This window comes from Temnothorax longispinosus, chromosome 10, assembly GCF_030848805.1.
Source record: "Temnothorax longispinosus isolate EJ_2023e chromosome 10, Tlon_JGU_v1, whole genome shotgun sequence".
Lineage (NCBI taxonomy): Eukaryota > Metazoa > Arthropoda > Insecta > Hymenoptera > Formicidae > Temnothorax > Temnothorax longispinosus.
Genome location: NC_092367.1, coordinates 12,545,001 through 12,559,051, shown reverse-complemented (window position 1 = coordinate 12,559,051; position 14,051 = coordinate 12,545,001). Strand labels below are relative to the sequence as shown.

Below are 14,051 nucleotides of genomic sequence, written 5' to 3'. Positions count from 1 at the left end.
TTTTGCAGCATTTTAAGATAAGCTTTTCTGTAATCTGAAATCTAAGATTGAACTATGAGCACCGTTCTAAGTTGTAGAGACGTGTAATTGATTGTAATATAAAAGAAAGTGTTAGGGGAGTGATATTATATTAAAACAATTATAAATAATTAAGGAATGCAATTCTTCCAGAACATGTTTTTAGTTTACATTTTATACATTTTCCTTATTGCTTAATTTATACTTTTTTTTTTTTTTTTTTTTTTATTATTATTATTTTGTACTATTTCTTTGTTAATTTTTCTTAAACCTTAATTATGTAAGTTCGAGTTCGAACGAGACAAGCAGTGACCTCTTTCGGGAAATTATTGTTAACTTTTTGACAAACAATATTTGTCAATTTATCAAATATTTTATCCTCTTTGCTAAAGACATCATCATGAAATTTTATAAACTCATCATCTGTTATCTGAGCTGCATGAAGGAAGCTTTCTGATGGATACATACAATTTTCTCTAGATATTAGGCAAAGCCAGTCATTTGATGGATTGGGAAAGGATTTGGTGGGGACTCCTAAATTAGTATAACGATATGTCTAAATCTGTGTGCTACGTATCCAGCTATGTATATGAGTGCATTTCTACGCAACTCATCTTCAAAAGTGATACGTTCCAAGTCATTTAATAAATTAAGTTCCTCCGGATTAGATTCATAATTACTTGAATATAATACTGAAAAAGTGAATAGTTAATGTAACGTATATTCCAAGTAGAATAGATGAGGATAAATGATTAAGGACCGATTTTTCGGTTAGTAAGATACCCAAATAACAATTAATGTTTGAAATTTTGCTGACAAGTTGTTACCACGTAAACAATTAAATTGAAGCGTAAATGGAACAAAGTGATTCCTCAGTATGCAACATGCAAGCAAATTTTGCTATCAAAAGCATTGATAGCAAATCTGCAGCAAAAACTTTACAAGAATTTGTTTACTTATTGTTTGATGATAATTCTTTAAGAATATTTGTTTACTTATTGTCAGTTTTAATTTATATACAATTAATCTTGGAAAAAAAACGCTGCAAAGAGCATCTCCATTTGCAATTATGTGACTTATATTTGTCTCATGACATGCTCTCTGTTATCTGGGTAACTAATAGTTAAATCATATGTCTTTCTTTTTCCTTCAAATTAAATAAGGCTAAACATAGCTACATAGGAATAAATAAGTATTAAGGTTGTTTGGAAGGAATGAGTGAGTTAAGTTTTATTTATAAACCAAGTCCATTTCTTGGCACAAGATAAAGTTAAAGATTAAAGAGAAAGATTGATAAAGAAAATAATAAAAATTGATTGATTGATTGATTTACAAGGATAAACATATTGTGACGTTATTTTTCAAATTATATTGGCCAATCGTTGTCGCAATAAACGTTTTTCTTTTCTGTTAATCAATATTGGCAGAATAAACTTCTACCAGTTTTTGATAAACATATGATTTAATTAAATGTCTGTAAACAATTTTTTTACATTTCTTAAATACCTGTAAGCTTTTGGACTTAATGATCTTAACAAAATGGCTGATGTAATATCTTCAGCTGACCATTTGATATGACTCCTTGTCGATGACATTAACATTTTAATCTGGCCAGGTGTAAATACCTTACGCAGAGCATCAATGGCTATTGTTTCCGCCTCTTTATGCCTATTCTTTGCCATTTTTTCAACTTCTGTTTGCAACTGTGTAACTTGTATACTTAAACCTTGATTTTTTTCTTCTAAGAATTCTTTTTCTTCTAAAAGATTTTTATTTTTGTTTAGGAGTTCTTGGTTCCGTTTCTCCGTATTTCTTAATTGCATCAATACCGTTTCAACATCAACATTTGCATTATTGCCAATCTCTTGCATTCTGTAAAATACATAATAATACTTTTCATAACAATACATATTAACAAATTAAATATGATTCAAACCTATTAAATAATAATTTTAAAGAAACATTTAATTACATACATCTCTTGTGGCACCGCTTTATTTTGCTCTTCCATACTTTGTATAGCTGGTTTATCTATATTTTTTGCAACTTCTTCCATATCTTGTATAGAATTTCCTTCCACATTCTTTACAGCTTGATCCTTATTTTGTGTTTTGTTTGTTTCCACATTTATTAAAATTTTTTCTTGCGATAAACGCTGTTTCTGTTGTGCGTATTGGCACGAATACGATAACCGGGGCCCCTTGATTTGACTGTGGTTTCTGGTAGTATTTTTTACGCTGAACAAAAAATTATATAGGTCTTATAGGGCTAACTGCTTTAGTTTTCGAGATATGCAGTATTAAAGCTCAAAATTAATATAACTTGGTAAATGTCTAGATTAAAAACGACCTCACCGGTGTGAGGTATGCGTGAACTATTTCGGGACTACCGCACCTCCCCCGAAAGCACGGGGGGGTGTGCGTGAACCTCGGTTCGCGTGGAAAGTGTATGCGTGAACTATTTCGGGACTACCGCACCTCCCCCGAAAGCACGGGGGGGGTGTGCGTGAACCTCGGTTCGCGTGGAAAGTCTATGCGTGAACTATTTCGGGACTACCGCACCTCCCCCGAAAGCACGGGGGGGGGGGGGTGTGCGTGAACCTCGGTTCGCGTGGAAAGTATATGCGTGAACTATTTCGGGACTACCGCACCTCCCCCGAAAGCACGGGGGGGGTGTGCGTGAACCTCGGTTCGCGTGGAAAGTGTATGCGTGAACTATTTCGACATATATATTAGTTATTATGCTTTCCAATACTCAAAATAGCTGCTATATTTTCAAAACTTTTTTTTGTTAATAACTTTTTAATGAATAACGAGCGACGGCTAAAACCTTCTAAAGGTCACTCGGGGTCGTGACTTTGACAACATATATCAAGGTCATTGAAATCGGTAAGGTCGCCCTTAGCATTTACCAAGTTATATTTATTTTGAGCTTTAATACTGCATATCTCGAAAACTAAAGCAGTTAGCCCTATAAGACCTATATAATTTTTTGTTCAGCGTAAAAAATACTACCAGAAACCACAGTCAAATCAAGGGGTTATCCCCGGTTATCGTGTTCTCCCCTGCGTATTGCACAAGTTCTGTGTATGTTGGAACAAATGACTTAACTCTGAAACAATATTATTAAAGGCATTAATTTCATTTGTACATTTATATATAGATACATACACGTTAAAATATTCACGGTACTTTAATTTTTTTGTTGTCTTCTTTGCTCTGCGACATTATATCTTTTCGCTTTTTTTCTAGATTTAATGTTGGAACAGATCCCTGTTTTAACCTTAACTCTTCTTTAGCTGGTTTATTTTGTAATCGTGGTTTTGTCTTCTCAAGCACCAAACAATTTTCATCAAAATGGATTTGGCATATCCTTGCTGTAAGCATATTATAATATTATATCATAGGTAAGACTTCCGAAAGCCCCTACCTCCGAATTTGATGAAACGGAGGTAGGGGCTATTCGGAAGTTGAGCATATCATAATATAACACATGTAATAATGACATTGTATTGAGTTGGAATTTAAAACATTAACTTAATTATCATTTTCTTTACGTTAACTTACCCGAATCAACTTTCATATCCGTTTCTTTTCTTTGGCAGGCATTAAGCGATTGCTGACGAATAGATGTTTCTTTAGGAAAAGTAAAATACTTAATTCCTTTCGTCCCATTATGATTCGTACGATTCTTACAATTTTTTACACAGCACGTTGGCATAGCTTCTCCGCAAAAATAGAATATCTAATATCTAAACACAATATAACCTTTAAACTATACTTCACAATAATATGGGGGAAGCCATATTGCTTTTGGCATCTTGGATAAAGTTCTGATTGGTCAAAGAAAATGACGGCTGCGCATCCTCGAAACTGTCTTCTAAAACCTTAGGTTTGTTCGCGTCGCATACTCCAATATACACCAGAGACACTTGGATCACGGATAAAGGGTGGCGATTGGAGCAGATGAGTTTTTGGAGTGCGTTGGAGTGAGTAGGAGCATGGTGGGGCGTGCGACGCAAACAAACCTCTTGTGTCCACGATGCTAGAACTGCGTCCAAGTTTCGCCAATGAAACTGCTGCTTTTCTGTAAGAGCCGCAAGTTGATTGGCTTAAACCGAAACTCGGACCGATTTCTAGTATCGTGTGCACAAGGCTTTACACCATGGTCGTATACATATGTATGTGTATGTATGTATACATACATATGTATGTATGTACATACATATACATATACGGTATGCCATGGCGGTATGTACGTCAGGCTCTAGGGACTTTACTCCCACTTTACCCGCCTATGACTGGATTCGGGGAGCGCGCTATTAGCGCTATTTGCTTATTCTATCCTTGTTTTACATCTGATGAGTGATAAAGACAGAATGATGCAATAGCGTTAATAGCGCTCTCCCCGAACGCAGCCTATGCGTGGCCACTCTCAATGGCCGCGGTCCACTTGACGTTACAAATGCTTTGGCCTAGTTTACACCGATCTCTTGATACGCGTATCAAATGGTATATTTGAGCTGATCAGCCAATAATCAAACTAATTTACTAGTTATTTATTATTTAATACGCGTATCGAGTGATCGGTGTAAACTAGGCCTTCGAAGCGTTCTTCTTCTCCTTCTTTCTTCATTGGAAGAAAGGAGAAGAGAAATGCTTCGGTCCGTATTCATAGTCGGATCTTATTTCAAGTAATGTCTTAAGATGCTAATACGGCTCTGTGATTGGTTCGTAACATCTTAAGATCGTACTTAAGATGGTCTTAAATATAATGCTAGGTCTACAATGCGAGTCGTAAAATCGTGAGTTGTAAGAATTGACCAATCACAGTCAATTATTCTCCTCAAATTCGATTGTAATTGGTCAATTCTTACGACTCACGACTTACGACTCACGACTTTACGACTCGCATTGTAGACCTAGCATAACTGTTGATTTCTTACTGCTTTAGTTTTTTTATGTGCCAAGGCCCTTACTTCTATAGTAAAGCCCCTTGTACGTACACTGCTAGGCAACAGGCAATAGGAACAGGGAATAGAAATCAGAAATTATGTATAAATGCAGAATAAACAGTGACACAGGCAATAGATACAGAGTTTTCGTCACGTTGAAAATTCTGTGCCTATTGCCTGTTGCCAACCAATCATAGCATTCGAATTTTTTAGCTTGTAATTAATGATTTTTTTTGTTATTTCCTGTTCCTATTGCCTGTTGCCTAGCATTGTGCAAGGAGTTTAACTTATGATAAGTGCTGGTCTACAACCTTGCTTTAAAGGATATTTAAGCTCTAACCCGTAAGAAATTGACCAATCACAATAAAATGTGAAGAGAATACTCGACTGTGATTGGTTAATTTCTCACAGCTTAGAACTTAAATACCTTTTAAAGCAAGGTTGTAGACCAGCACTAATTCACTCGTTTACGCGGAGTAAATTATCGTAAGTTATTACAAAATCCCATTTACGCGAAGGAATTATCATAAAGTTACTACATAGCGAAGGCCGAACTTCCTCGACGTCGGTAATGTCAACCAGAGAGAAACCTGAGAGCGGCCATCCGGCTTCGGGGGACGTCTGTCCTAATCTGCCCTCTGAGAAAGTGGACGTCAACTACGGCGTTACGCTCGGTAACAATCAGAGAGGACTCGGGTAACGATACATGGGTTCGTATCCATGCTATGGTTCGTGTCCGAACTACTCAGATAAAGGGGATATGCTGGTCGCGCAAGCCTTTCCTCTGTCCGTGTACGCTAGGCCCTCGGCAAGCTTCGAGCGGGGAGAGAAGGGCAGACATACGATCTGCTGTTTCTCTTGAGCTGTGACGTTGCCGCTTTGCACGGGCCGGCTTGCCGGCTATACCACGATGCCACGCATTTCGGGTATCGCGTCTCGTGTCTCGCCAAGTGCCGAGTCCCGAGTTGACAAATCGACGATACGCTATACCCGCTATATACGTTACATTTGCTTGTATACAAATTTTAATTTTTATATTTATAATTAAATAAATAAATATATATATATATATATATATATATATATATATATATATGTATGTATATATATTTGAAATTTATAAATATATAAAGATTGCAAATATAATTAATTAAATAAATATTTGTAAACATAAAAACTAAAATTCGTAAATGTAATGTATAGAAATCACCGTTCTATGCTTTTCTATCTAAAAAAGTCTTACATTAAAAACCTTTACTTTGCATAATAAATTTTAAATTTAATATTTAAATGCATACCAATAATTATATTATTAACTATATTGAGAAAAAAATGGTAGTTTATAATGTTTCTTGCACTCTTATTAAATTTATTTTACCTATGCATGTTCAAGCGGCCAAATTACGAGCAACAACAGAAGGATAATTGGATAAAAATAAAAACACTTTCTTAAATAAACGATACACATGGGTAACAGTGAGTTCTATTATAATTCTCGTATAGTTCTGAACGTGTTCTAACGTTTATTTCTAAAAAGTTCTGACGATAAGCATTATTTATTCATATTTTAAATAATTTTTATCGACCAAGAGAGACGCATTTACGGGTATGTGGGTGAGACGCTGTAGAAAATCTCGGAGTTCTGGCTTATATAAAATATTTTTCGTATAATTCTAAGCATACTAAGACAATTTCTAAAGAGTTCCGGGCATTGGCAATGTTGTATAATTTTTAAATAAATTAATAACGCACGAAAGTCAGGAATTTATCGAGAATAGGGTCTTTCTCGAGCGATAAGAATGATTTAAAAAATGAATAAATAATGCTTATTGCCAGAATAAAATGGGACAACGTTAGAACACGTTCAGAACTACACGAGAATTATAGCAGAACTCACAGAACTGCCGAAATACGGCCAGCTTCTCACCTTATTTTCGATAAATTCCTGATTTTTGAGCGGTATTAATTTATTTAAAAATTATACAACGTAGCTAGTGTTTGCTAAAGTTAATAAACATATATATACAACGTAGCTAGTGGCGGGAATTCTTTAGAAAATGCTTTAGTATGCTCAGAACTATACGAAAAATATATTATATAAGCCAAAACTCCGAGATTTCGCACAGCGTCTCATCATCTTCTGTCATGATTACTTTTCGGTTAATATTAATTTTTTTAAATATAACACAAAGATTCTAACGCTCGGAACTCTTTAGAAAATGTTTCAATATGCTCAAAACTACTCAAAAAATATTTTACATAAACCGGAACTCCGAGATTTCAACTGGCGTCTCAACCGGTATACTCGTTGCATTGTAATTTTTTTTTAGTACCTTATAATTAATTTTTTTGCTTTTATATGGCAGAACTCTTTATAGAACTGTTATAGAACTATAGATCTTGCAAAATCTGATGAGATAAACACTTTATAGAACTGTTATAGAACTATAGATCTTGCAAAATCTGATGAGATACAGTGGTGGAACTTGTGTAGGACAAAATGAGACGCTGCGTGAACATAGCGTCTCAGTTTGTACTGACGCGTTTTTTGAAAGAAGCCAGAACTCTCAATAATTTGTGAGTTTCTGCAAAATGAGGCGATAGCTTCACACACACGTTAGGAAGAGAATGTATAAAGAATTATTAACAGAGATATTTTAATTTAAAAGATCATTAAAATATATATTTTTCAGGAATGTTTTATAGAGAAACGAAGAAAGTGAATAACGTTAAACTTTGCATGTTCTCTCTTCACCTTATTTTAAAAATTTATTTTTATTTTTTAAGTAACAAAAATGCTCTCTTTTCTGTTATATCCTGGTCACTATAAATGACAGACGATGTAAATAATTCTAGCTGTTTTAGGTATCTGAAACGCAAAAAGCTAAAATTTTCTTATTCTGCAGGAGAAGTGTGGCTATCGTCTGAACTAGAACTAAATCAATATTTCCATTCTGAGCGGCTTTTTTATTTAAAATATTATAACTTTTTTCAAAATTTTATTAGTATTTTATTAAAAGAAAATGTTTATTCTAGTTCAGACGATAGCCCATATCACTTATTCTGAATAAGAAAATTTTTGGTTTTTACATTTCTGATACCTAGAACAGCTAGAATCATTTACTTCGTCTCTCATACTTACGTCTTTTAGTGATCAAGATATAATATAAAAGTAACAAAAAAGAAGAATATTTTTCTTACTTAAAAAATAAAAATAGATTTTTAAAATAAGATTAAAAGAACATGCAAAGTTTAACGTTATACGCTTTCTTCGTTCCCCTATAAAAAATTCCTGAAAAATACCTATTTTTAAAGACCTTCTCCGGCTCCAGTCATACTCAACTTGTATTCATGCTTAAAAAGTAAAATTTATTTTACTAAAGTTAATTTACTAAATATTACATATAACAACTAAAAAATAAGAAGTTAACTTCAAATCGCGTACTTTACACAAGTATTTCTCGAAAACGAGTACCGCAAGGGTATTGAAACTTATCGCATATTATTAATTTCTATTTTTATATATAAAGCATCATATACTAGTCTTTCAAAAACATTTAGAAAAAACTTTTTTCACAATTTATTAAAATGTCTGTTTCACAATACCTCGGAATAGGAATTCCGTGTTAAAAGTTAAAACTTTGAAGCTCAATATCTCAATTTTTAATACCGCAAAAGGTACTAAAATTTATACTACACATAAAGCACACCTATAAATTAATGTATATTCACAGTTTCAAGAAAATCTAGAGAAAATCGATTTTCCGGAGAACGTCCTTAAGATCTTTCAAACCAGAATACGCTCTCGTAATTTATTATTTGTCATTAACATATTTTATTATTAATCACATACATATAAGTGTGAGAAAGCATATGGTACAAAATAATTTCAATATTCAAATTATTGTAATAATAAAGAAATCAATTATTTACATTTTTTTCTGTGTGTGTATGTGTGATGTTATTGACAATAGTTTCTTTGCACGTTTACATTTCTTTTGCAGATTTTTTACACGCTTAATTTTTACAAGTGTGATGTCAAATACAGACAAGATTTTTGTTTATCTGCTATAAGCGTTATTTTGAATGTAAGATTTTAATAATCAAATGTTTTTAATAATCAAACATTTTCAAACTGCAAGCGAGGGACAAGCAATATCATCTACAGCATGTATCCTTAAAATACTACGATCTTTTCTAGCAGCACTAGCCATTAGCGTATAATTTGTCCGCCGACATTACTAATTTCTTCTGCAGCAACACATAAAATGTTGAACAGTTTTCTCGAATGGTTGTAATAACGTCTGTATGTCCTTGCATTATTAATTCGTTAAGGTATTGCTCACATTCTCATTCTATTAACAAAATTTTGAAAAAAGTTATAATATTTTTAATAATATTTTTAATAAAATTTAAAACTATTAATTTAGAAATTACATCTTCTGACCAAAAGCGTTGGTCGATATTAATAATGTCTTGATGATTGATCCGAAAAAGTGCTGTGTGAATTCGACAAAGCGAGTTGGCTCTCGGTTTTTTCAATGTTCATATCGGTAAAGACGTTATATATTGCCAGTTAATGTCGATTTAAGCTGCTTTAACTGTTATTCTATTCACTGGCAAAATAAATTTATTATTCTGATTTTTAATAATATAAGAGAAATAAGACCGTTTTATGTGACCGTTATACAATCAATCAATATTAAATAAGCCGTGTACGATCCGAGCTTGGATCTTAATAGCCTAATATATTATTTTTTATGTATAATTACACGTATATTTTTTCCAATCTTAATAAATTGCGCGCTGACTAACTTGTCAGACTTACAACACAGCTCCTGTTGGAGTAGTAAATTCTTTACTATTATTTAAATCGATTTAATTAGAGGGGTGTGAGGGGATTTTATTAATCCAATAGGAACTGTGTTGTAAGTCTGACAAGTTAATCGGCGCGTATTATAGTTGATTAAAGTTGGAAAAATATGTAAATATAGTATATAAAAAATATTATTAGGCTACTATAAAATCTAAGCTCAGATTGTAAATGGTTTATTTAATATTGATTAATAATATTTTTGATAAAAAAGCCGCCTAGAACCTAGAATGAAAATATTGGTTTAGTTCTAGTTCAGACTATAGCCACATATACTTCTTCTGAATAAGAAAATTTTTGGTTTTTACGTTTCAGATACCTAGAACAGCTAGAATTATTTACACCGTCTGTCATTTATGGTGACCAGGATATAACAGAAAAGAAGAGCATTTTTGTTACTTAAAAAATAAAAATAAATTTTTAAAATAAGGTGAAGAGAGAACATGCAAAGTTTAACGTTATTCACTTTCTTCGTTTCTCTATAAAAAATTCCTGAAAAATATATATTTTAAAGATCTTTTAAATCAGTATATCTCCGTTAATAATTCTTTACATTCTCTTCCTGACAGAAGAGATTTTACCACTTCTCAATATAAATATAAATTTATCTTGTTATGGTTTTATTCGATTATTCTGGCGTTTTTATATTTGTGATTTAATTAGATTATTGTTTACTTTGTTTATATTATTAGTTCGCCAACATGTTTAATGTTTTAGTCTAGACTAATGTTTAATGTTTTAGTATGTAAACTTGAACATTAATTATCATGTTTTTTTATATTTATCTTCTTCTATCGTAGTAATCCGTTCCGAAGAAGACTAAGTACAGTCGAAACGTTAAGCATGTGTATTGTTTATTTAAGAAATTGTTTTTATTTTAATTCACTATCTCTCTGTTGTTGCTCGTGGCCGCTTATAAACATTAATAGCTAATATAAATTTAATAAGAGTAAAAAGAACATTATGAACTACTTTTTTTCTCGATATAGTTAATATGTAATTATTGTTATGCATTTAAATATTAAATTTAATTACTATTATGCTAAAGTAAAGATTTTTAATGTAAGACTGTTTTTGATATAAGAGCAAATTTGCCAGAACGGGGATTTCTATACATTACATTTACGAATTTTAGTTTTTATGTTTATAAATATTTTTTTAATTAATTATAATTGCAATCTTTATATTTATAAATTTCAAATATATATATATATATATATATATTGTATATATATTTATTTATTTATAAATATAAAAATTAAAATTTGTAAATATAAATGTAAATGTAACGTATAGCGCATCGTCGATTTGCCAACGCGAGACTCGGCATTCGGCGAGACGCGAGGAGCGATACCCGAAATGCATGGCATCGTGGCATAGCCGGCGCGTGCTAAGCAGCTACGTCACAGCTCAAGCGAGAAGGAGACAGCAGATCGTATGTCTGCCCTTCTCTCCCCGCTCGAAGCTTGCCGAGTGCCGAGTCAGCCGACTGGCCTATCTCCTCCATCTGAGTAGTTCGGACACGAACCATAGCACGGACACGAACCATGTGTGTGCCGTTACCGAGCGTAACGACGTAGTTGACGTCCACTTTCTCAGGCGGCGCGTCAGTATACGTCCGCTGGAACGGAATGATCCCGGTGGCCCGTCCGTCCTGCTACCGCATGCGTCGTAGTGTCGTGCGCTCATCGTGTGCTGCGAACGACATTTCGTATTCCAATGCCCTTTTGTCATTTCTATCTGTTTCATGTTATATCTATGTCTGTCCTTGTCTAACCAGAGGCATCTGTCTTTGTTCGATTGCTGCGCCATCTCTCGCTACACGCAATACTGCTTATCCTGTCAACCTAAATGTGCTTTTGCTTAATAAAACTTCATTTTACGGAATCTTTTTTTCTAGACGTTGAATCTTAGTTTTATTTACACGATATTGTTCCTACATGTTGTCCCTACGTCGCCTTGGTGTCATTATATATATATAAACTGCAGTAATTTTGTTATTGTCGTCAGATGACAGTTGTATGTGCCCAAATTAATAAAATTTTTAATTTTTTTTTGTTTCCGATATGAAATCGTACAACGCGATGTAGATTTTTGTGCGTACTTTAATTCTAGACCAAAAACTTGCAATTCTGTAAAGCCAATTCAAAAATTCCTTAAAATGAAAAAATGTCGGTAACTACCGCCACTATAGGATCCCTTTGTCGGGAGCACACACTTCTGCACAACGCATAACGCGTAAGCATAAGAAAATTGATTGGTCCATACACATGTGCATAAGAAAATAGACCAATCAATTTTCTTATGCTTAATACGCATTATGCGTTATGCAGAAGTGTGTGCTCCCCGCTTTAGCTGCTAAAGCAATTAGGTGTGATTGGTTGGATCCAAAGGTAAGAACCAATCACATTCTATTGCTACTTAACAGTTCAGTGAGCAGTCGTGGTCCTGGGGGTCGATTACGGTTCTTGAAACGAAGTGAAAATTACAAAAATGAACAGATTTACTAGATTTCGACCAATAAAATCATAGATACCCTAGTGAATTTCCTCACTTTTGTAACTTTCACCTCGTTTCAAGAACCGTAATAAGCTTCCTGGGAATCGATTTTGTATCTTGGGACGAGGTGAAAATTACAAAAGTGAGGAAATTCACTAGAGAATCTACAATTTCATTTGTCGAAATCTAGTAAATCTGTTCACTTTTGTAATTTTCACCTCGTCTTAAAATACAGAATCGACCCCCAGGAGGTCGATTCTGTATTTTGAGACAAGGGGTTCGATTGTGTATCTTGAAATGAGGTGAAAATTACAAAAGTGAGGAAATTCACTAGCGTATCTACGATTTAATTTATCAAAATCTAGTAAAATCTGTTCACTTTTGTAATTTTCACCTCGTTTCAAGATACACAATCGACCCAGGTGAAAATTACAAAAGTGAACAGATTTACTAGATTTCGACAAATGAAATTGTAGATTCTTTAGTGAATTTCCTAATTTTTGTAACTTTCACCTCGTCCCAAGATACAGAATCGACCCCCTGGGGGCCTATTACGTATCTTTTTACGAGGTAAAAATGCGAAAAGTGAGAGAATTTTACATTTTCACCTCGTGAAAAGATACGTAATAGGCTCCCTGGATGCACCCATTGGACGCGTTCAGCAGTCGAACGTGATTGGCTCTTACTTTTAGAACCAACCAATCAACGCAGAGTGTTGATAAGACGAACTCAACAGTTGTGTCTGCTGAACGCGGCCATTGTGCATGAGCCCTTAGGACTCTTGAGCAGAAAAGCAAAAATGGCTGGTTGGATGAGAGTTGGTCGCACCTTTTCCAGAAAATATTCGTCGGCTGCTTCTGACACTCATGCCAGTTCAGGTAGATATAAATGAAGTGTGCTAATTAATTAATTTATATATTATTTACGCATTTGAAAACAACAGTATTTATTATTCGCGTAAAATATTGCACTCTAGACAATATCTCTCATAGCAAAGTGTCATTTTTGTCAAAATATTATTAATTAGGATTCGAATGTTACTCTTTCTATTTAAATAATAGTATGAAGGCGTATCACGTTTTATGGGTAAAGAGAAAATATATGGAGGATGTCAGATAAGTTATCAATGAACATTACATAACAGTAACGTATGCTTTTCAGAGCAGACGCAGCTTTTATGGAAGAGGCTTTCATATTTCGTAGGCTTTCCAGCGATAGGACTGGCTATGGTTAATTGCTATTTGAATCATCAGGCACATCATCATGATGAACGTCCAGAATTCATCGCATATGATCATATGAGAATAAGAAGCAAGGTACATATCAAAACATGTATATGACATTAAATATGAAAAACATGGATTTCCAAGATCCTTGTTAATTCTTACTTTACATTACTATTTTATAATATATTATTTAATTTATTATTTAATTATTAATATAATATATTATTTTTAGAAATTTCCATGGGGAGATGGTAACCACAGTCTTTTCCATAATCCCAAAGCAAATCCTTTACCCGAGGGTTATGAAGAGTAGTAAGTGGTTCTATCTAGATTGTGTAATAATTACGTTGAGCACTAGCATTCTTTATAACATGTATCCTACATTATACTGGCTTATGAACAATTGAGTCAATAAATTGATAGAGATATGACATTTATATTCTTTTTCTATACAATATTTTCTTATCCGACCACTATGATT

At 33.5% G+C, this 14,051-nt stretch overlaps 2 protein-coding genes across 2 annotated transcripts; one reads left to right on the top strand and one right to left on the bottom strand.

Moving 5' to 3' along the window:
- Positions 1-216: 216 nt before the first annotated feature.
- On the bottom strand, positions 217-3,828 carry LOC139821100 (uncharacterized). The gene is made up of 5 exons (XM_071791867.1): positions 3,585-3,828; positions 3,210-3,394; positions 1,995-3,129; positions 1,525-1,890; positions 217-710 (listed from the first exon to the last, which is right to left on the bottom strand). Exons 3-5 carry the CDS (start codon positions 2,072-2,074, stop codon positions 695-697), a joined length of 462 nt encoding a protein of 153 aa, XP_071647968.1. The 5' UTR covers positions 2,075-3,129; positions 3,210-3,394; positions 3,585-3,828; the 3' UTR covers positions 217-694.
- Positions 3,829-13,069: 9,241 nt separating this feature from the next.
- Positions 13,070-14,007, top strand: LOC139820114 (cytochrome c oxidase subunit 6A1, mitochondrial). The gene is made up of 3 exons (XM_071790121.1): positions 13,070-13,222; positions 13,506-13,660; positions 13,803-14,007. Exons 1-3 carry the CDS (start codon positions 13,144-13,146, stop codon positions 13,881-13,883), a joined length of 315 nt encoding a protein of 104 aa, XP_071646222.1. The 5' UTR covers positions 13,070-13,143; the 3' UTR covers positions 13,884-14,007.
- The last annotated feature ends 44 nt before the right edge of the window (positions 14,008-14,051 follow it).